This window comes from Crocodylus siamensis, chromosome 10 (assembly GCF_052110815.1).
Source record: "Crocodylus siamensis isolate JL-2025a chromosome 10, ASM5211081v1, whole genome shotgun sequence".
Classification (NCBI taxonomy): domain Eukaryota; kingdom Metazoa; phylum Chordata; order Crocodylia; family Crocodylidae; genus Crocodylus; species Crocodylus siamensis.
In genome coordinates, this window is record NC_143404.1 from 40,887,605 (window position 1) to 40,909,785 (window position 22,181).

A 22,181-nucleotide genomic window follows, 5' to 3' on the forward strand; every position below is an offset into this window, starting at 1 on the left:
AGTCATTATTGACTCCAAGATGAACATGAGCCACCAATGCCAGACTGCAGCCAGCAAGGCCAGCCATACTTTGTCATGCATCCAAAGACACATCTCAAGTCAGTCTAGAGAGGTGATACTCCCCCTCTATGCGACTTTGGTCAGGCCACAGTTGCAGCACTGCGTCCAGTACTGGGCGCCACACTTCAAGAGGGATGTGGCCAACCTAGAGAGGGTTCAGAGGAGGGCCACCCGCTTGGTGAGAGGGCAGGACAGGCCCTATGAAGAGAGACTGAGGGACCTGAACCTGTTCAGCCTCAGCAAGAGGTGGTTGCCTACAAACTCATCAGGGGACATCAACAGCAAATACGTAGAGCCCTATTCCCCCCAGCACTACCTGGGGTAACTAGGAACAATGGTAATAAGCTGATGGAGAATAGGTTTAGGTTAGAGATCAGAAAGCAATATTTTACAGTAAGGGTGGCCAAAATCTGGACCCAACTTCCCAGGGTCCTCGCCCCTAACTTGGGTAAATTCAAGAGGAGGTTGGATGATCACCTGTCTGGGGTCTTGTGAACCCAGCATTCATTCCTGCTTGTGGCAGGGGGTCAGGCTAGATGATCTGTTCAGGTACCTCCTGACCCTAGCTACTATGAAACTGAGGAGGTGATCCTTCCCCTCTATGTGACGCTGGTCAGGCCACAGTTGGAGTACAGTGTCCAGTTCTGGGTGCCGCACTTCAAGAAGGGTGTGGACAGCATTGAGAGGGTCCAGAGGAGGGCATGGTCAGGGGGCAGCAGGGCAGGCCCTATGAGGAGAGGCTACAGGACCAGAACCTGTTCAGCCTTCAGGCTGAGAAAGGATCTGGTGGCCGTCTATAAACTTACTAAGGGGGACCAGCGGGGAATGGGAGAGACCCTGCTCCACCCGCACTCATGCGCCAGGAAGAGCCAGGTGCAGCATCAGCCTCAGCCTGCAGTTGCAGCCCACCCCACCATCACTCCATGCAGTTCTGAGGGCAGTTCCCTCTCCCACCTCACGCCCCCCGGACGAAGCATGGTTCTGTCCCGTGCCATGCCCCACCCCAGCTGGGCGCCTGCCCTAGCCCTAACCCCACTCCCTCCCTCACCATGGGGGACATTGATCTGTCCCCCCACACCCCTTCCATCCCTCCTCCCCTTCCACCAGAATAGACTTACCAGTGGCACACAGCTCTCCAAGCTGCTGGGCTGTGCTCCTCACTGCCTGCATGCTGCACTGCAGCTACACATATCGTGGGCATTTATTGGCCAAATTATCCCAGGGCCAGAGTGGGCATAGGACAAAGGCACGGTTCATTAGGGAAGTGCAGGGAAGGAAGCAAAGGGAGCGGCAAGCAGCTTCCGCTGCTGCATGTGGCTTGTCCAGTGCTCATTTGATGGCTCCCGCCACTTCTCCTGCCACTCGTCCAGGAGGGCACGGAGGGGGGCGGGGGGTAGTGGCCCCCGGATCTGCATGGGGCAGGGCAGGCTGGGGCCGGGCTCTTCCAGGCTCAGCAGATCTGGGGGCACATGCCTCCCCTCTGCCATGCCCTCCTGAACGAGCAGAGGGAGTAGGTGGAGCCGCCAGATGACCACTGGACAAGCTACGTCTAGCAGCAGAAGCTGCCCCCCACTTCCCAGCCATGCCTCCATTCCACGCCTGCCCCAGCCCTGGCCTCAGCCCACAGCTACAGTTTGCCCCATGCTGTGCAGATCTGGGGGACACATGCTCCCTCCTTGCCCCCTGGATGAGCCACTTGTGGCCCTGTCCCATGCCCCTCCTTGCTCTGGCTGGCCAGCGCCTTCCCCTGCCCCAGCCCCAGCCCCATTCCCTCCCTCACCACAGGGGCCTTAATCTGGCCCCACTCCCACCCCCACTCCTTCCCTCCCCTTACCAGCTGGATGCAGCTCTTCAAACTGACAAGCTGAGTATCGGAAATCAGATAGGTATCAACTGATTGCCTCCTTAAAAACTGGCTATCGGTATTGGCCCCAAAAATCTCAGTTGGTGAACTCTTACCATTTAAGTATAAAAATATCAAATTAAGTGAAATTATTTCTGACTTTGCTTGCTACTTTCATATCACCTCCAGTATTACTGATAACAAATTCCATTATCACATAAAGCATTATGGTATTTACCAAATCAAAGACAACTTTGAATTTAAGACGACCTCTCAAAAATTAGATTTCACAGATGGAAAGATGATAAATTTTTTATAATTTTCCATGTATAGAATCTAATTACCCTCCACTGTGTCTGCCACCCCTGGCAACCACCAGTCCTCTTACCTGCCCACCACTTCGCCTCCTTGCTGCCTGCCCTCCCCACACCACTACTGCTTCCCCTCCCATCCTGGCTCCACTGCCAGCCCTGGCCCCATTCCAGCTCAGGGCATAGAGGACATACTGACTCTGGCCCCCATCTGGCCATGTGGCAGTGGTTATGGCAGCAGCAGTGGCAGCCCCAGTCTTGGCCTCAGAGCTACCACCACCACTTCAGTGGCAGTGGGGAGCAGGGAGGGCAGCAGCTGCAGCTGTGGTTGCAATGCTGAGCCCAGGTCAGGGTCAGAGTCAGAGCCACAGCTGCCTGTCCCCCTGCTTGTACTTGAATTCAAGATGGGGGGGCTTCACCCCACTCCCCCATGCATCTTGGAGTAAAATAAATACAGTAATTTGTATCCTCAACAGATAAAGCAGTTTATCCCTTCACTTCACACAATCTGCATCATCACATACATTATACTCTCTTTCATCAAGAGAACAATACCTGGCTGTGACAAAATAACCCTTTAGTGATTCCTATGAGATCCCTATCAGTCCTATGATTCTACTTATTTAAGAAAGTATTTATCATTTACTCTTACCCAGCCAGAGCTCCCCACATGTCCTCCTCTATCTGCTCTGTGTTTATCCCATCAAGCCTCCTGTGTCTACTGTTGTGTGTGACCTGTAGGGCCTCTCAGCCTGTCTAACAGTACATTTCATATCCATCTTAGACTTGCAACTAAAAGCTGAAACATCATTGCTTTAAGCTTTCATATTCTGCATTTTCTGGTTTCAATCACAGGCTAAGAAAAACCCTATTTCCCGAAGCACTCCTCCTCCCCAGGGTATCACACATACACATACCACAGAACAGTTAATAGTTAAGTATTTTCTTGCCAATATTTTAAGAGTGCAGAAGGTTCCAAATTGCTGGTAAAACAAACAATGCTAGACTGTGAAAACTCCTGGCTGCTATGTTCTCTGATGTTAACAAGAGTTTCTTTATTACTGTAACCTTTTAGAAGTGAATAAAAATTATTTCTCTACCCTAGTTCTGCCCTCAAGTGAAAGGCAAAGGAGGAAAGTGAACCATGAAGAAAGCTGCATAGTAAGAACTTGTGAATGCTGAGGATGGCTTATTTAAACATTCTGTTTAAAAGGGGGGAAAAAGCATTTAGCACAGTTGTTTAAAATAGTTAAATTCCCAACTTAACTTCTGTTTCATTCAGACTTAGTACTGTTGTGAAAAACAAACTTCCAAAAGCTCCTAAATAAACACTTCTATTATAGACAAACGTCTTTTTATACAGTTCACTGAAATGGATCTGAAACCACGGTACTCCTTTCCTTGAGTATATAAAATAAAATGGTGTAGCCTGCTATGGACAAACAAAAGGACAAATTTAGGCCATCCTGAATCTCACACATATATTACTTTTCAGATTCGAACCTGAAGATTAGGCTTTTGGGATCAAAGTCGTGGTCTCTCTTGATTTCAGGTATGCTGCAAATATCTTGATTACCCTAGGTTTTCATTTACTTTTATAAAAGGAAACTATTGGCCCCTTTTCCTCTTGGCCAAAAAGATATAATTCAGTTGCCAGCCAAAATGATACCCCTGAAACCACTGATTATCCATCCTTCTACTCCCCAGTATTGACCTTTGGATCTGCAAAATCCGCCTCTAGGTTTTTGAAGGTCCCAGACCAATTTGTGGCTATGGGTGGAGGTGCTGTCCAGACTGCTTTCAACAAAACTAGTTTATAGTCCTGATACCCACCCACAATAGCTAGCTGCATTCAGCTGAGTTGGCTCCTTCAGTGAGCAGCCCTGTAGCCTCTACCCACAAGGAGGGCATTTGAATAGCATCAAAGGCATCCTGGTACAGAACCTATGAGCTAAGCACAGAAGTGAGAGAAAAGAACCTCTGTGTTCTAATCCAAGCTCTGACATACTGTGGTTTTGGTCACATTAGTTGCTACATTTGTAAAATGAGAATAACAATATTCAGGCACTTCAGGAGTACAGTGACAATTAACTAGTGCAAGGTTGACCAAAAAATGGCCCACGGAGCCATGTCAGTTGGGGCTCCTTATGGGTCCAGAAATTTGACAATGTGATGAGCAGTGCCCGGTGGCACTACAGCTGTGGTAATTAACACTCTGCCACAAAATTCCAACCCGTGAGCCAGATGATATGGCTCTGCACTCCAGATTCAGGCCATGGACCAGCTCTGTGCCACTAGTTTAGCCCACTGAATGTCAGTAAAAGACTACGCAAATGCCAAGTATTAATAGAGAGACAGAAAGAAGGACAACTGTTGACATTTAAACAGAAGAAACAAAAGGGACTGAAGTGAAAACCCTGAATAAAAGAGAGATACAGTATAACACTGGATAGAACAAGGGGTTAGATGAACAAAGTGTGGGGTGTAAAAAACAGTGAATGTAAAACAGAGGCATTCAATCCATTTTCCAAGGGCTAAATGAGTGGCATGGTGCCAGCTTTCAGGCTGGATCCGGTGTATTGGATTGGTTCACAGGCCAGAACAAGAGGTAGGGTCAGCCTCTAGATGTGACCAAGTGTATGGGCCCATTCACCCACCTGACTCCATGAACCCAATCAGACTGTGGACCTACCCCAAATGGCACCCGGACCCTATGCTTTGGATCTGACCCAACACCATGTCATCTTAACACAGTCTCTTTACACAATCTCCTAAGAGGCTTCCCCACAGGTCTGGAAATTTGGTGAAGGGGGATACACTCGCAGTGTTAATTGCTGTGGCAATTATCCAGAGATGTGGCAATTAACTTTGCCACCACTCCTCAGCTATCAAATTTCCAGACCCTGGGGAACCCCAAAGGCTAGATGACACACTCCTACAGGCTGTAGGTTGAGCACCACTGATGTAACAGTGTAAGAATAAAATCCCCCCTGTAAAGGAAACACAACTGAGAATGAATAGAATTGGTCTAGAGAGAGATATGGATGTCAGAAAGAAGGGTTGGTGGAAATGAAATGGAAGAAAGTGATGAGGAAGAAAAGATACTGGACATTTAAATATTCACATGTCTTGTGATAGTTATTTACTTCTACTTAGGAGCATTTAGGAAACCCAGTCAAGGAGAAGAGTCCCTTGTAGTGGGTGCTGTACATACACGTACACACAGACAAAGCAGCAGTCTGTTTCCCAAAGAGCTCACAGCCCAGATATTATGCAAGAAGCATGAAACAGACAAAGGTATAGGAGAAATGAGAAGATGGATAACAAATGAACAAAGCCTAGCAGGAAAAAGGGGCTGATCACTATTATCTCACTGTGGCCAGATGATGATGATATACATAGGCCTCATGGCACATATAGGATTTAAGGAGGGACTTAGAGGTAGGATAAAAGGGTGGTTATTCCACATGCATGGAGTGCAGCAGTATTAGAAGCAGAGAGGTAGGCAATCAAGGCTGCCAACACTCACTACGTTAATACATCCGCCTATGGTCTACATTAATGGTGAAGGCTCTTGTCTTAATGGGGTTGAGGCAGAGAAGCTGCTGAAGGTTGTTAAGATGGGAATGATGTGGTCAAAGTGACAAACCAAGAAGATAATCTCAGAAGCAATATTCTGAGTGGTCTTCAGGGGCTGGTGGGGAAAAGGACAGAGGATGGAGGCACCGAGGGGGACAAACACAATATAGTTTGTAGGAAGTTAACAGTTATGGAGAGTATCAAAGGGGAAATATTGAGAAACAGGATAGAAAAATATAGTTGTTTAACTAGAAAAATGACAAAACCAAAGAAGAGACCAGATCTATGATAAAGCAAGTGGCATGGTCACAGAACTTTCCCCAGAGAAGGGTCAGAGGAAATGGACAAATGTGGTAAGCCTTTCCTAGGAATAAGCAAAATGACCTTTCTTATGCGAGAGAGAGAAGGCAAAGGAGAGGAAGAGAGAACAGCAAATCAAATGACTGAAGAATCCATAGGGGAGGGAGAAAAGAAGGCAACTTGGAAAGGTCTGAAACCAGAAGTCTAATGAAACAAGTCAAAGAAGGACTGACTGGAGGGCCAAGAAGGATGGAGTTAATGCAAAATGCTGCATAAGACCAATGGTCAGGGGCAGTGGGTGTTAGCAAGAGATATCAGAGAGTTGCTGAGTATATATGCCCTGTACGGAAGAGAACATGCTAAGTGCCTTGACCTCATTCTGAATGATAGCTGCCACAGGGTGTCTGAAGTCTACCAACCAAAACAGTTTGTACCTGCTGGCTGGCTTCACTCCACCTGACATCAGAAGAGCAGAGGCCAGCAGGACAGAATGACTGAGACAAACTGAAGATATGAGACACCTGCTATATGATCATCCCATAGCACACAAATGTCTGAAATCATGCAGGAGCATCCCCATCAGCACCCAACCTCTTAATGTCACACCCAAGAAGACACGACTACAGATATGGAACAAGAGGCTGAAGAAAATACCTAGCAGCAGAAAAGTGTACATTCTAGTGGCTGAGTCCTTACCACCAGGGTTGACCAACCATGGCAAAGGTGGCAATGTCTCAACTGCCCATGTACTAGAGTTGGACACTCCAAGGAACTAATGAAGAAGTGGGGCTACATCGTTGGTTCAACCAACTGTGATGGGTGACACAGAGCCTCAGACTAGGCAACTCATGCTGCATTATCTGCTGCTTGAAGGCACGTGTACAATGAAAGAACTTGCAGTGTACAATAACCAAGCACAAGATTGTATAACAAAATGGTTAAATGTGATGTAGAGACAAGAGAAATAGAAGATCAGAAAGCAATAAGAAGCAGACCAAGTGAATCATCACTTTACAAGTGGGAAAGTAGATTCAGAACTGAATAGCAAAAGATATAAAGATAAGCAAATGGGCAGCTAAGGAATCAGATGGGTCATTAATATAGAGCAAACTGAGAAATTAGGATTGGGAGCTGTTGCCACCACAGCTAAGGAGATTTTTAAAAAGTGTGGGATACTGATGTAGGACAGGGTGAAAGGAAGTGGATGACGTGAGAATTTGGAAAAAGGTGGATGTACTATGAACTCTTCAAGAGATAGGACAAAGCTGAGGGAGAGAAGATAAAACGTACAGAAGACATGAGATGATAGAGGGTGGAATTCACCTCCAAGGAGCAATATTCTGCACTGCTCCGGTCCTGCAGGGAGCAAACCAGGAAAGCCAAGGCTGCAACTGAACTCCAACTAGCTTCGAGCATCAAGGACAATAAAAAGTCCTGTTTCAGATATGTGGGGAGCTAGAGGAAAAGCAAGGACAACATTGTACCCCTGCTGAACCAGAAGGGACAACTGACGCCCAGAAAAAAGCTAACCTATTAAATGTGTACTTTACGTCAGTCTTTCATCAGTCCCATGGGATGCTCATGCCTGCTACGGGACAGGGAGGTCCAAGTGAGGGAGATCCCCTGCCCTCCATCAATGCTGACCTTGTAAAGGAATACCTTGAGAAGCTGGATACCTTCATGTCAGCTGGTCCTGACAATCTACACCCCAGGGTACTCAAAGAGCTGGCAAGCATCATAGCCCAGCCTCTGGCATAGATCTTTAAAAACTTCTGGCACTCTGGTGTAGTGCCCAAAGACCGGAAGAAGGCCAATGTGGTACCTATCTTCAAGAAAGGGAGGAAGGTGGATCCAGCAAACTACAGGCCCATCAGCCTGACTTCTAGCCTGGAGAAAATCTTAGAAAAGTTTATTAAAGAGGCCATCCTTAATGGACTGGCCAACGGGTTTGTTGTGGGTAAGTCTTGCTTGACCAATCTCATTTCCTTTTATGATCAGGTGGCCTATCACCTGGACAAAGGAGAAGAGATTGATGTCATATATCTTGACTTCAAAAAAGCCTTCGATCTGGTATCCCATAATCACCTCTTGGCAAAACTGGCCAACTGTGGCCTTGGGTCCACCACAATCCGCTGGCTGGGAAATTGGTACTGGGGTTGGACTCAGAGGGTGGTAATTGATGGAAGTCAAGCGTCATGGTGCCCTATGACCAGTGGGGTCCCCCACGGCTCTGTCCTTGGACCCATATTGTTCAGTTTCTTCATTAATGATGTGGACATTTGTGAGGGGGTGGGGTGCGTCACCTGCCGTGAGTCCCCCTATCCCCGGACGGCTCCTGGAGAGGAGGGGGTATGCGACGGGCCGTTCCTGCTTCCGCCGATCTCGCCTGCCATGACTTGATGTAATATGGGGGTTCACCCATACGGGGAAGCTGGCGGTCCAGATAGGGTACCTCTTCTCCAAGGTCCAGGGGTCCTGAGGGCTCCTCCTCCCCTACACCCTCGCCTGGTCCTCCAGGGTTAGCCTCCGTCAGGGGCTCCCTTGTCCGTGTCCTAGTCCTGCAGTGAGGTACCGCCCTCACACTGCCGGACCCTCTTCGGGAGTCCTTACGGCACCTGGTCTATCCAGGTGCAGCTAGCTCCTATGGGTCCGGGGTGTCTTTACCCCTATTGACTGTCTCTCGAGACCCGGGGGGGTTGCGAGGCTTACCTCCCTGCCCGCGGGCCTTCTTCCGCGGCCAAACTGCCCGCAGCTGCCAGAGAAGGGTCCCTCCGTCAGAACCTCCCGTTCCAGTCTCCTCCGGCGCGGCTGCCACCGGCCCCCTTGTTACCGGTTCATCGTCTAGAGTCGCTACCGCCTCTGGCTCCACAGCTCCCGGCCCCGCTGGCTCCTGCGGTGCGGTCCTGGGCTCCGCAGCTCCCCACGCCGCCGCCGCCAGCTCCTGCCGCATGGCTCCCGGGTCCGCGGCTCCCGGCTTCGCTGCCGCCGGCTCCTGCCGCGTGGCTCCCAGCTCTGCGGCTTCGCTGCCGCTGGCTCCTGCTGCGTGGCTCCCGGCTCCTCAGCTCCCGGCTCCACAGCTCCCTGCACCGCCACCGCCAGCTCCTGCCGCGTGGCTCCCGGCTCCGTGGCTCCCGGCTTTGCTGCCGCCGGCTCCTGCCGCGTGGCTCCCGGCTCCGCAGCTCCCGGTGCAGGCTCTGGCTGGAACCTCAGTCTTCTCCTGCTTGGGGTAGGTGGACTCCTTTTATTCTCCTGGGCCGGTCCCGGTCCGAGTTCCGGGAAGTGCTAAGCCCCCGGCCGAACTTCCGGGTCGGGCCCCGGAAGTTAGGCGGAACTCCGGTGTTCCTCGCCCAACCCTCGCCCCCTGGGGCCTTGGCCCCCTCACAGACCCCACCCCTGGAGACGCCGATAGGCATTCCTTTTGCCTGACCAGCTTCGCCTCCCTCTGGCTTCTTCCAGTCTGTACGGGACGATACCGAGGGCTCAGGAGGTGTCTCTGCCCCTCCGCACCGAGACAAAAAGTCTGCTACCGTATTACTGCGCCCCGGCTTATATCCAATTTGGAACTGGTAGGGTTGTAGCGCCAGGGCCCATCGCATAATCCTCGCATTCTCTGTCTTGGCAGAGTTGAGCCACCGTAAAGGGGCGTGGTCTGTCACTAGCCGGAACTCCCGGCCCAATAAATAATATCTGAAATAGTCTATGCCCCACCGTATAGCGAGGCACTCCCTCTCGATCGTGGAGTACCTTTGCTCATGCTCGTTTAGTTTCCGGCTGGCAAACGCCACGGGACGCTCCGCTCCTTCCACCTCCTGTGAGAGGACAGCTCCCAGGGCGTACGCTGAAGCATCGGTCTGCAGAGTAAAGGGAACGTTAAAGTCCGGAGTATGTAGCACGACCCCCTGACACAATGCTCGCCTGAGCTCTTCGAAAGCCTTACGCCTTTCCGGGGTCCAGTTGATTCGGGGAGGCTCCCGCCCCTTGGTCGTGTCTACCAGGGGTTAGCCAGTTCTGCAAACCGGGGAATGAACCGCCGATAGTAGCTGGCCAACCCCAGAAAGGCCCGCATCTGTTTCTTAGTCACTGGGGCCTCATAGTCCCGGAGGGCCGCCGCCTTGTCCCTTAAGGGCCTTACCTGCCCCTTGCCTACCTGGAAGCCGAGGTATTTAGTCTCTGATCTTCTCAGGGCACATTTCTTCGGGTTGGCCGTTAGGCCTTTACCCCGTAACTCCTGCAGGACCTTCCTCAGGGCCCGAAGGTGCTGCTCCCACGTCTGGGTGTAGACCACAATGTCGTCGATATATGCGGCGGCGTATTCTTGGTGAGGCACTAGCACCCAGTCAATTAGCCTTTGGAAGGTGGCTGCAGCCCCATTCAACCCAAACGGCATCCTCTTGAATTCGTACAGGCCCATGGTGTTCCAAACGCGGTCTTGGGCTTATCCTCCTTCCGCAAGGGGATCTGCCAGTATCCCTTTGCCAGGTCCAGGGTGGAGATGAAGTTAGCCTGCCCGATGCTCTCCACTAGTTCGTTCACCTGGGGCATAGGGAAGGCGTCGAACTGTGTGATGGTGTTCACCTTTCTAAAGTCGACGCACAGCCGCAAACTGCTGTCCGGCTTAGTTACGGCCACCAACGGCCTCCGCCAGGGACTGCGGGAAGGCGTGATAATGCCTTGGGCCAGCATACGGTTTAGTTCTTCTCTAATTGGTTGGCGTCGGAAGAAGCGGATCCGCCGCCACTTCTCTCTGGCAACCTGACCTCGCGGCGTCAGGATCGCATGTTCGACGCCTCTAGCCTTCCCGGGAGTTTCCGTAAACACATCCCTGAACTCCGTGTTTAAACGCTGCAGTTGTTTCTTTTGGTGCGGTGAGAGGGACGCTCCTTCCCCGGGGAGTCCCTCCTCTAAGGTTTTGGGCCCCGCCTCTAGCCCTTGGTAATCTCCATCCGCTGACTCCCGATCCATTTCTAGAAGGAGCCCCTGTGGCTCCTGCCACTCCTTCAGCAAATTAATGTGCAGGATCTGGGACGTCCTCTGTCGGCCCTCCCTCTGGACTTCATAATTTACTGGGCCGACTCGTCTTATTACCCGTGCTGGCCCTTGCCATCTTGCCTCAAATTTACTGTGGGAGCTGGGCAACATAACCAGCACCTTTTGGCCGGGCTGCAACTCCCTTTCCCGGGTCCCTTGGTCATACCTGTTCTTCTGTTGCCTCTGAACTTGGGTGAGGTTGTCCTGGGCTGCCCGCTGAGCCTTGTGGAGTCGTTCTTGTATCTCCTGGGCGTACTCGGCCACCTGGCGGCGCCCTCGCGCACTGGTCTCCCAGCTCTCCCTCACTATGTCCAGTAAGCTTCGGGGTTGGTGCCCGAAAACCAACCTAAATGGGGAATATCCCGTGGAGGCCTGTGGGGCATCCCGCACCGCAAATAGTAAAGGGGGTACCAATAGATCCCACCTCGCAGGATCTTCCTGGGCGCACCGACGGAGCATCCCCTTCAATGTCGTATTGAAGCACTCCACAAGTCCATTAGTTTGGGGGTGGTACACAGTCGTTCTCAGATGGGTGACATGCAGCACCCTGCACATTGCTGCCATCACTGCGGACATAAAGTTTGTTCCCTGGTCCGTTACTATTTCCCTCGGGATCCCAAACCGGGACACCCATTTCATGAGCTCCTCAGCCACCTTGGAGCCCGTCACCGCCCGTAAGGGGACAGCCTCCGGGAACCGGGTGGCGTAATCTATGAGAACCAGGAGGAACCGGTATCCCGCGGTACTACGCGGTAAAGGCCCCACCACATCCAAAGCGACCCTGGCAAAGGGGTCCTGTATAATCGGCATCAACTGAAGGGGAGCGCGTGGGGGCCTGTGGGGGCTCACTAGCTGGCAGTCCCGACACCCCTTGCAAAACTTCTCGACGTCCTCATACAAGTGGGGCCAGAAGCACCAGCGTGTTAATCGGGCCTCTGTCTTACCCTTCCCCAAGTGTCCCCCCATCGGGTTCCTGTGGGCTAACCGTAATAGGGGTGTCCGATATCTGCGGGGAATTAAGAGTTGTTCCATCTCCCTCCCTGTCTGGGGATCGGGTTTAATACGGTACAGTAAGCCCTGCCTCAGCTCGACCCGGGGGCCCTGTCCCCGATCCGCAGTGGGGCTTACTGGCTGCCAGTGGGGTTTGAGGGCTTCCTCGCGGAAGGGTCGCAGTTCTGCATCCTCCTCCTGGGCCTCACGGAACTGGTAGCCACTTGCTAGGCCTTCCAGCTCGCCCGGCCAGGGCTGCTCTGTCTCTTCCCCGGCTAAGCCCTCCGTTAATTCCTTTCGTGGCCGGAGCGTGGCCAGTACTTCGTAAATCTCCGGCCAGTCTCTCCCCACAATCATAGGGTGAAGGATGTCCTCACTCAATCCCACGGGCAAGCGCCTAGAGACACCCTGGAGCCGGACCTCGAGGATTCGCCGCTCGAAGTAAGCTCTTTTGTTGTGCAGGCAAACCAGGTGGATTCCCGCACACCGAGGTGCTCGCCTCCATTCGACCAGCGATGGGTGGACCAGTGTCTGTGTGCACCCCGTATCTACTACGGCCATGAGGGGCCGTTGTCCTACCCAGGTCTTAACTCGGGGTAAGGGTCTAGGAGGGGAATCTTCCCTGCCGCCGACCCCGCACTCCATCGGCTCCTCCCGGGTGGACTCCTGCTCTCTACTGTCCCCCCTTGGGAGTGGGGCCCCTTTGCTAGCGGGGTACTCAGCATCGGTCGGGCAGGACCTAGCAAGATGTCCTTTCCCACCACACCAGAAACAACAAATGATCCTGCTCTCCGGGACCTTCTCGCTCTTACCTCCCTTCCCTTTTCGGGGTGAGCCTTCCGGCCTCGGCTTCCCTCGGCTCGAGCGTCGCCCCGCCTGTGCCGCCGCATACTGTTCGGCTAGCTGCAGCGCCTGCAGGGAGGTTGTGGGGCCGTGACATCTTACCCAGTGTTGGGTGTCTTCGTCCAAGTCCGCCAGGAACTGCTCTAACAGCACCTGGTCGCAGATTTCTTCCTTTGTGGCGATGGCTGGCCTCAGCCACTTCGTCATCTCATCCTTGAGACTGTGCCATAACATCTTGGGGGTCCTCTCCCCCTTGGCCTTGACCCCTCAGAAGGCCTGCCTGTGCTTCTCCGGGGTGATCTCTAAGCGCTGCAAGATCTCAGCCTTTACTTGGTCATAGTCCCCAGCCTCGGCCCGCGTCAAGGCTCGGTATGCCGCCTGCGCGGGGCCGATCAACAAGACTCCCAGTCTGCTGGCCCACTTCGTTTTATCTACTCCCGCAGCCAGGGCCGCCCGCTCAGAAGTCTCTAAGAAGGCCTCTACATCGTCCTCCTTGTTCATTCGGGGGACGTTCATTTCCCCGCTATACAGGCCTCCCCTAGCCTGTTGTTGTTGGAGCAAATGCTCCTGCAAGTTCACCTGCCTTAAGGCAGTCTGTTGATGCTGCTGTAGCAGCTGGGCTATTAGGTGCAGCGTCTGTTGCGCCATATCGGTGCCCGTGGGGAGTTCCATTGTTCCCTGGTGATCTTGGCATCAGGCTCGGGTTGGAGTTCCCGGCCAATGCACCAGTTGTGAGGGGATGGGGTGCGTCACCTGCCGTGAGTCCCCCTATCCCCGGACGGCTCCTGGAGAGGAGGGGGTACGCGACGGGCTGTTCCTGCTTCCACCGATCTCGCCTGCCACGACTTGATGTAATATGGGGGTTCACCCATACGGGGAAGCTGGCGGTCCAGATAGGGTACCTCTTCTCCAAGGTCCAGGGGTCCTGAGGGCTCCTCCTCCCCTACACCCTCGCCCGGTCCTCCAGGGTTAGCCTCCGTCAGGGGCTCCCTTGTCCGTGTCCTAGTCCTGCAGTGGGGTACCGCCCTCACACTGCCGGACCCTCTTCAGGAGTCCTTACGGCACCTGGTCTATCCAGGTGCAGCTAGCTCCTATGGGTCCGGGGTGTCCTTACCCCTATTGACTGTCTCTCGAGACCCGGGGGGGTTGCGAGGCTTACCTCCCTGCCCGCGGGTCTTCTTCCGCGGCCAAACTGCCCGCAGCCGCCGGAGAAGGGTCCCTCCGTCAGAACCTCCCGTTCCGGTCTCCTCCGGCGCGGCTGCCGCCAGCCCCCTTGTTACCAGTTCGTCGTCTAGAGTCGCTACCGCCTCTGGCTCCACAGCTCCCGGCCCCGCTGGCTCCTGCGGTGTGGTCCTGGGCTCCGCAGCTCCCCGCGCTGCCGCCGCCGGCTCCTGCCGCGTGGCTCCCGGCTCCGCGGCTTCACTGCCGCCGGCTCCTGCCGTGTGGCTCCTGGCTCCTCAGCTCCCGGCTCCACAGCTCCCGGCTTCGCTGCCGCCGGCTCCTGCCGCGTGGCTCCCGGCTCCGCGGCTCCTGGCTTCGCTGCCGCCGGCTCCCGGCTCCGCAGCTCCCGGTGCAGGCTCTGGCTGGAGCCTCAGTCTTCTCCTGCTTGGGGTAGGTGGGCTCCTTTTATTCTCCCGGGCCGGTCCCGGTCCGGCCCGGTCCGAGTTCCAGGAAGCGCTAAGCCCCCGGCCAAACTTCCGGGTCGGGCCCCGGAAGTTAGGCGGAACTCCGGTGTTCCTCACCCGACCCTCGCCCCCTGGGGCCTTGGCCCCCTCACAACATTGGAGTCAGAAGCGGACTGGCAAAGTTGGCCGATGACACCAAACTCTGAGGCAAAGCATCCACACTTGAGGACAGGAGAGTGATCCAGGCTGACCTGGACAAGCTCAGCAAATGGGCAGACGAGAACCTCATGGTGTTTAACAGCAAAAAATGCAAGGTTCTCCACCTTTGGAGGACAAACCTGCAGCATCCTTATAGGCTCAACAATGCCACGCTGGCTAGCACTACAGAAGAAAGAGACTTGGGGGTCATCATTGACCACAAGATGAACGTGAGCCTGCAATGCGATGCTGCGGCTAATAAAGTGACCAAAACTCTGGCTTGCACCCAGAGATGCTTCTCAAGCAAATCCCGGGACGTCATTCTCCCTTTATAATCATCAGCCTTGGTGAGGCCACAGCTGGAGTACCGCATTGTTTTGGGACCCACAATTCAAAAAGGATGTGGAGAAACTTGAGAGTCCAGAGAAGAGCCACACGCATAACTGGAGGTCAGGAAAACAGACATTACAACAACAGGCTGAGGGCCATGGGGCTTTTTAGCTTGGAAAAGCGCAGGCTTGGGGTGATCTAATGGCCACCTATAAGTTTATCGGGGTGACCACTAGGATCTGGGGGAACGTTTGTTCACCAGAGCGCCCCAAGGGATGACGAGGTTGAACAGTTATAAACTACTGCAAAACTGTTTCAGGCTGGACATTTACTGTCTGAGCCCCCAAGGTCTGGAATAGCCTATCATCTGAGGTGGTTCAAACACCTAGACTGAACACCTTCAAGAGCAAATTGGATGCTTATCTTGCTGGGATCCTATGACCCCAGCTGACTTCCTGCCCTTCGGGCCAGGGGCTGGACTAGATGATCTTCCAAGGTCCTTTCCAGTCCTAATGTCTATGAAATCTATGACAGCTAGAGTGAGGAACAAAGGTTGGAAGTAATTAGTTGCACAATAAGCTGTTACTTAGAGAATTAAAACTTAAATAAACTGAATAATAAATTAAGCATACTTTGAATAGGTTGCTTTTCCCTGCACAATTTATGGGAAAGTCAGAGTATAAAGCAGCCAGAGGTCAGGATAGCCCAAAAAGCAGTGGTCAATTAAGCTGTGCTCAAAAAGGGAGGCCAAAGGTAAACATGCTACTGGGCTCGTATAGACATAGTTTCTCCTTAGAGATTTGCTGCTCTCCAAGGAAAAATCATGAGCATACAGATGTTCAGGCTTTTTCTCCTAGAACAAAAAAGGCTGTTTAAGGAGAAAAATAATCTGGGAACAACCCAGCTTACAGATTCAAACTCAAACTGTCTTATATATAAGAACCACTGAGGTTGGAAGGAACAGGGAATAATCACTGAACTGATCCTCCTCTCAAATCTAACCTCAAGCCAGTGAAGTATCACAGTTCTGAACACCAAACTAACCTCACCAGCGATATAACACCAACTGGGTACTGTATATATATTTGAGAAATGTATTAATTTGCTCAGAAGACGCTGTTCTCATTTACTTTTAACTTTTGCCACCACTGAAGTATTTAATGGGGAGGCAAGTGAGTGTGGGGAATGTCAATGTGATATCCTCATGTCAAATGAGTGCAAAAAAGGCAGGCTTCTGTGTTTTGTACAAGCTGAGAGTTCTGCAAGGATTTTTACACAATGAATAAATAGTACTGATTTAACAAGTCAGACTTGGTATGCTGTAGATAAAGGCTCTAACTAATAAATGACAAGAAGTGATACTTGTAGGGTTCTGCTACAAAGAGACAAACTAGATAAGGGAAGATGAAAGAAGAAACTACTTAAATATCTGTAACATGCAAGAAAAAAAAGCATTAGCAGGGCAACAGACACTGGAGGTCAAAGGTGGCTTACTAAACATATCCTTGGAGTCCACAGAATTATGGACCATAATCTTCTGATACTAAATCCAGGGTAATGTGACCCTTTATAGACTTGACAGAATCAATGCCTTTTTTCCTAATCTCCAACCTAAATTTCCCCTACTGCAATTTAAGGCCATTGTTCCTTGTCCTGACCCTTACATCCACAGATAAAAGCCCATCTTCATCCTCTCTATAACTGTCCTTCAGGTACCTGAAGATTGTTATCAAATCCTGCACAGTCTTCTTTTCTCCAGACTAAGTCATCCTAGCTCTTTCAGCACACTGTTGACTTTTATTCAGCTTATGGTCAACTCACGTAACCCCCGGATCCTTCTCTGCAGTACTGTAGCCTAGCCAATCTTTCCCCATTCTGTATTTGTACATGTGATTATTCTATCCCAAGTGTAAGGCTTTGTACTTGTCCTTACTGAATTCCATTTCTGGATCATTTTTCAGCCTATCCAGGTCATTCTGGATCCTAGGCCTACCCAGAATCCCTGCTGCTGGTTAGAGTGCTTATAGCTCTAACCAACTTTATGTCATCTACAAATTTGCTATCGTCCAAATCATTAATAAAGATATTGAACCATTCCAGACCCAGGGCAGACCTGTGAAGAACTCCACCGGATACCACCTCCCAACTAGACAGCCAGACATTGAGCCACTGACGACTACTCACTGGGTGTGTCTACATGCCACCCTATGTCACTGTAATGATGTGCTACGGTGATGTGTAGTGTGCTACAGTGATGCAGTGATCACGTGTGTCTACACATGACTGGCAGGTACTTCACCATAGCAGCACTCTCCCGTAGCAGCTAAAACTAACTGTGTGCTGCATGCATGGCATAGCATGGGCAGTTACTGCGCTGTGCTTTAGTACTTCCTTTTTGGAAGTACTAAAGCACAGCGCAGTAACAAGGACACCATACAGCGATGTGTAGTTGCACCCACTGAGTATGATGATCCAACCAATTATATATCCAGCTTATGCTACTTTCATTCAATCTGTATTTCTTTAGCTAGTTAATGAGAATGTTGTGGGAGACAGCACCAAAAGCCCTGCTAAAGTCAAGGACAGTATATCACATCCACTACTCTCCCCCTATCTGCAGAACCTTATCAGATTGGTCAAACACAACATAGTGTTCGTGAATCCATGCTGGCTGTTCCTGATTACCTTGTTCTCCTATATATGCTTTACAATAGATTCCTTGAGGACTGGCTCAAGGTCAGGCTCATTGGTCTGTAAATCCCCAGAACCTCCTCCTTCCCTTTCTTAAAGATGGGCACTATATTTTTCCTTTTCCAATCATCCAGGACCGTACCCAACCTCCAGTACTTCTTAAAGGTAATAGCTAACGGCTCTGAAATTACCTCAGGCAATTCCTTTGATATCTTAGATGCTTTCAGTTAGCACGGCTGGAGGGGTTGCACCCTATCTCAAGGGTAGGCAAACCCCCAGCATGTGTGCCAGAGCATGGCATGAGAAGGCATTTTGTTTGGCACTTGCACCTCGGAGAAGGGGCCAGGGCTGAACTAACACAACAAGGATCAGGCCCCTCATGGCTCCCCCGCCACCTGCCCCTGGCATCTTACAAGTCAAAGTTGCGGGTGTTTTTGACACTGCCCAAAAATGTTGCTGATCCATGATCTAGCTTCTCTAAGTAAACTCTAACCTGTTCTGCCCTAGTACTATGTCCAAGTTTCCACTTTTTGTAGGATTTGTTTTTGAGTGTCAACATACTGAAGAAATTGCTGTCTATCCAGGCTAATCTCCTGTTGCACTTTCCAGTCTTCAGTTGTACAGGGATAGATTGCTCCTATGCCCTTAAAAGGGCTAACTATCTCGCTCTTCTAATACAAGATATATTGAAATGAGTATGAGCTTATTCTTCTCTAGACCTTATTCTGCTATAGAAGTTAGAACAATCACTGAAATAATAATAATAAAACTGTAGTTGCCTAGGTGCAAATCATCAAAACCTAATTCAATTCAGAATATTAACCCAACAAACCACACATGCGCACACCCCCCCCCTTATATTTTTCTTGGTGTTTTAAAAAGTTTGATTTCACAAAGCTGAAAACAATAAAGTTACAGGCCTGAAAGGAAATATTAAATATATGAATTGTTTATGAATATTAATATTGGAAAACCGAAATTTCAAAACAAAGCCTGTTTTTAAAAAAATCCTGATTAAGAGGGGAATTGAAAGTAGCAATAATAAAAATGTTTATTTAGGAATAGTATAATTGTTAGTGAAGATTCAATCAATGCAGAAACATAAAAAACCCAAATGTTTTGCAGTGAAGCTGGTCACCGTATTCATCTTTTTCTGCAACAATGAAACACTTTCTAATCCCAAAGTAACATCATGTTAAATAGAACTTCAAGGTAACTTGTTTTATCTGCAGAACCAGATCAGTAGCTTCACTAGGGCAGGAGAAAAGGGGCATTAGCCCCATGTGCCACTTCAGACAGTGTGCAAGCAGCATTCCACACCCCCACTTCCCTACACTCGGCAGTCCTCTCGCCAACTCCCCTGCTCTCTTCTTCTGGACAAACCTGAAGAAGAGAGCTTCATGCCTGAGTGCTTATCTAACATCTTTCCCAATGATGCTATTGGGGTATTACCAAAACCCCCTTGCCTAGTATATGGGAATGTAATTTTAAATCTCCATTTCTTAGTTTGCCAGTGTTTGAGTTTTGACAAATAACTTCCATGTTCTGGAAGGGCTGAAAGACCCTTTGGTAAAATCAGTTTTAGCATGGGAACTGGCCTCAATGAGAGAGACATGAATAAAGAGAGGGACATGATGTGGGGGCAGCCATGGAAGGACAAGCATACTCTAGATGTGGATACTTCCTCAGTGTTGCCCGCTGGAAACTCCAGACGGTCTAAAAGGAAGCCAGGATTACCTAAACCAGTCAGCACACACCATAAATGGGCTACTTTGACTAGCTCTTTCTGTCAGCCTCTAGACAAGGTCATATCTGAACAGTTTCTAAAATCCTAGGTCTTGCAAGAATTGCTATTATTGCTATTATGTATGGAAAGTCTTTATTCTTACCTACACTGGTATATTTCAGTACTCTGTGTCTGATTCTAGAACACGTAGATATGAACAGACATAAACATAAAGGATTTCAAATTCTCCTCTTATTTGAAGCACTTCTAATTTGGAGCATGTCACTATTGTACAAATTCATAAGTAATGCTGGAATTAATGCTGTTGTTGCAACACCACAGATAGGAAGCTGGTGAGCAGGGATTCCAGCATCCCTTTCAGACATAATTTCTTGTAGACTTTTGAGCCCTGTCAAGTAGAAAGTACAGAGTTCTTGTGGACAATTGATCCCCTCCACCACCACCATCCCACGAGCTTCTGTAATAAGTTTCCTGCTGTTGCAGGCTTAATCAGTATCACATCAGGAGGGCTGATCAGTTTGGCATGCATGGTATTCCCAGCAAAAATCATCTCCTGGCCCTGAAATGTCTGATTGAGCAAAATCATGATGCACTGGTCCTGCCCTCAGTCCTATGGCAGAGTGAGTGCATCCAACTGCCATATTTTCTTGAGGCAAGTCTACCAGTTGGTGTGCGTGCCTCAAGTGCAGAAATTCAAAGTTCAAAGACCCTGACATGGGAAAGCTGTTTCCTCTTGTTCTGCATGTCTGAGAGCAACAGGCCTAAGGAGTAAGAAATAAAGAACTCCAAGTAGGATAGGCTTCTCTAGGACCACTTGCAGACCTATCTACTGCCATGGTTAGTCCAGAGACAAGTAGCAGCTGGTAACAGCAGACAGTCCTGAAGACCTGCAACAGTGAGCAGTGGTGGCAGAACTTCAAGATGAGCAGGGCCACTTACCTCAACATCTGAGCCATGCTGGTCCCATCACTCCAGAAACAAGCCAGGTTTACCACCACTCCAAGCCAAAGCTACCCACCCATAGTCTCAAACTCCTCCCCGTCCCAGGATGCACATTTTGTGCTCTGGACAGTTCTTCCTATCACTTCTCCCCCCATTCCACATCTTCTAGTCCAGGACCACTCTGTATCAAGTCCAAAGCTTTCCCTGTGTTGTCCCAGTCATAATGAGAGCAAGCCCAACCTTCTTTTTTCAATCTTGTCATAACCCCACCTGTTGTAACCAAACCACCAACATAAAGGTACCATGAATTCAGAGAAATGGGTAACAGTTATCATCTGGAAGCTGGCAACCCCTGATAGCCTCTGGTGTATCACTAACTCCTTCTGTTGAATTAGCTATCTGGTAGGTGTGCTCTGCTCCCCAGAAAGTGCTGGGACAATGGTCCCCCTGATTCTTCAGGGCATCGTAGCCAGATTTGCTCACATGGCCTTTCCAAACAGCTCTAGGGCCACGAATGGCACCCACATTCCCATCTATTACCTAGTTCACTGTGGCTCAGAGCCAAGGTTGCCAGCTGCCTGTAAATAACTCTGAAAATTGTGCTCTCCAGAAATCCCAAAACAAAAAGAACTCCACAAAACAGTTCCGTAAAAACACAGAGCTTCTGAAGTTCATCAGTCGGAAAACACGCTTGATGCAGTGTTGAAACACAGAGCATAGCAGCACCACCTGGTGTCTTAGTAGGAATGCAGCACCCCAAAGTTAGCTCTTCCAAGGGCTTTGTGACTCCTTTCCCAAGCCTCCCTGTTACTTCCCATCTTCCTGTAACACTGCTGGGTGGCAAACAGTGGCCCTACTTTGGGGGCCCATGGTGGGATGAGAGGAATAGGGCTTGTGGGGGGAGGGGGCAAGCCTGGGGGAGTGGCCTGAAAGGGAAAGCATGGTGTGGACAAGTAGGAAACCCATGGGATGAGGACAGCACAGTGTAAAACCACTCCTGCAGTCAAGTGGGGTTATTCACCCGAGATTTTTTTTGTTAATACTGATAAATCACCAAGAAACTAGTTGAAACTACCAGCTGAGCAGATGCCAAATAACTGTGGAGTTTGCCACCATATTTCTTCCCCACACAAATACTGGCCAAGACCCCGTGAGGTTGAAAGGAGCTACTTCTCTCTCTATAGCCCTAAGCCTTCTTAGAAGGCCATTGCTCAGTAACACTCCCATACTTACTAGAGAAAGGGATACAGGGCCTTTCAGCAGACAAAGATGGTATGGAAATGATGGCTAAAATGCAGGGCTGGGAGGAAGAAAAGGGGCAGGGTTACAACAGGCTTGACAAAAGAAGGTTGGGACTTGCTCTCATTATAGCTGGGACAACACAGAAAGTTTTGAACTTGAGACAGAGAAGACCTGGACTAGAAGATGTGGAATGGGAGAGAAGTGATAGGAGGAACTCTCCAGAGCATAAAATGTGTGTCCTGGGAGGGGGAGGAGTTTGGGACTACAATGTGTAGGCCTTGGCTTGGATGGTAAACCTGGGCTTAGGGAAGACAGATAAGGACATAAGAAGCAAGACAGCACTCCTTGGATGCAGTAAGTCTTCTAGTTGAGGGTGGCTATGACAGTATGTTGCATTTCCCTCTTCACATGGAGGCTGTCCATTATCATCTTCATAGCCTACTTGCCTTGCC

At 50.4% G+C, this 22,181-nt stretch overlaps 2 protein-coding genes across 2 annotated transcripts in view; both read right to left on the reverse strand.

Annotated features, from left to right (window-relative positions):
* Positions 1-22,181, reverse strand: part of UQCC1 (ubiquinol-cytochrome c reductase complex assembly factor 1) — a 180,355-nt gene that overhangs the window by 43,552 nt on the left and 114,622 nt on the right. The window lies entirely within an intron of this gene.
* On the reverse strand, positions 9,674-13,417 carry LOC149856493 (uncharacterized). Its single transcript, XM_090065161.1, has 2 exons — positions 10,241-13,417; positions 9,674-9,944 (listed from the first exon to the last, which is right to left on the reverse strand). Exon 1 carries the CDS (start codon positions 13,186-13,188, stop codon positions 10,465-10,467), a length of 2,724 nt encoding a protein of 907 aa, XP_089921287.1. The 5' UTR covers positions 13,189-13,417; the 3' UTR covers positions 9,674-9,944; positions 10,241-10,464.

Excerpts from the sequence above, each read along its gene's own strand:
- LOC149856493 (XM_090065161.1), bottom strand. The coding sequence starts at position 13,188 with ATGTTATGGCACAGTCTCAAGGATGAGATGACGAAGTGGCTGAGGCCA.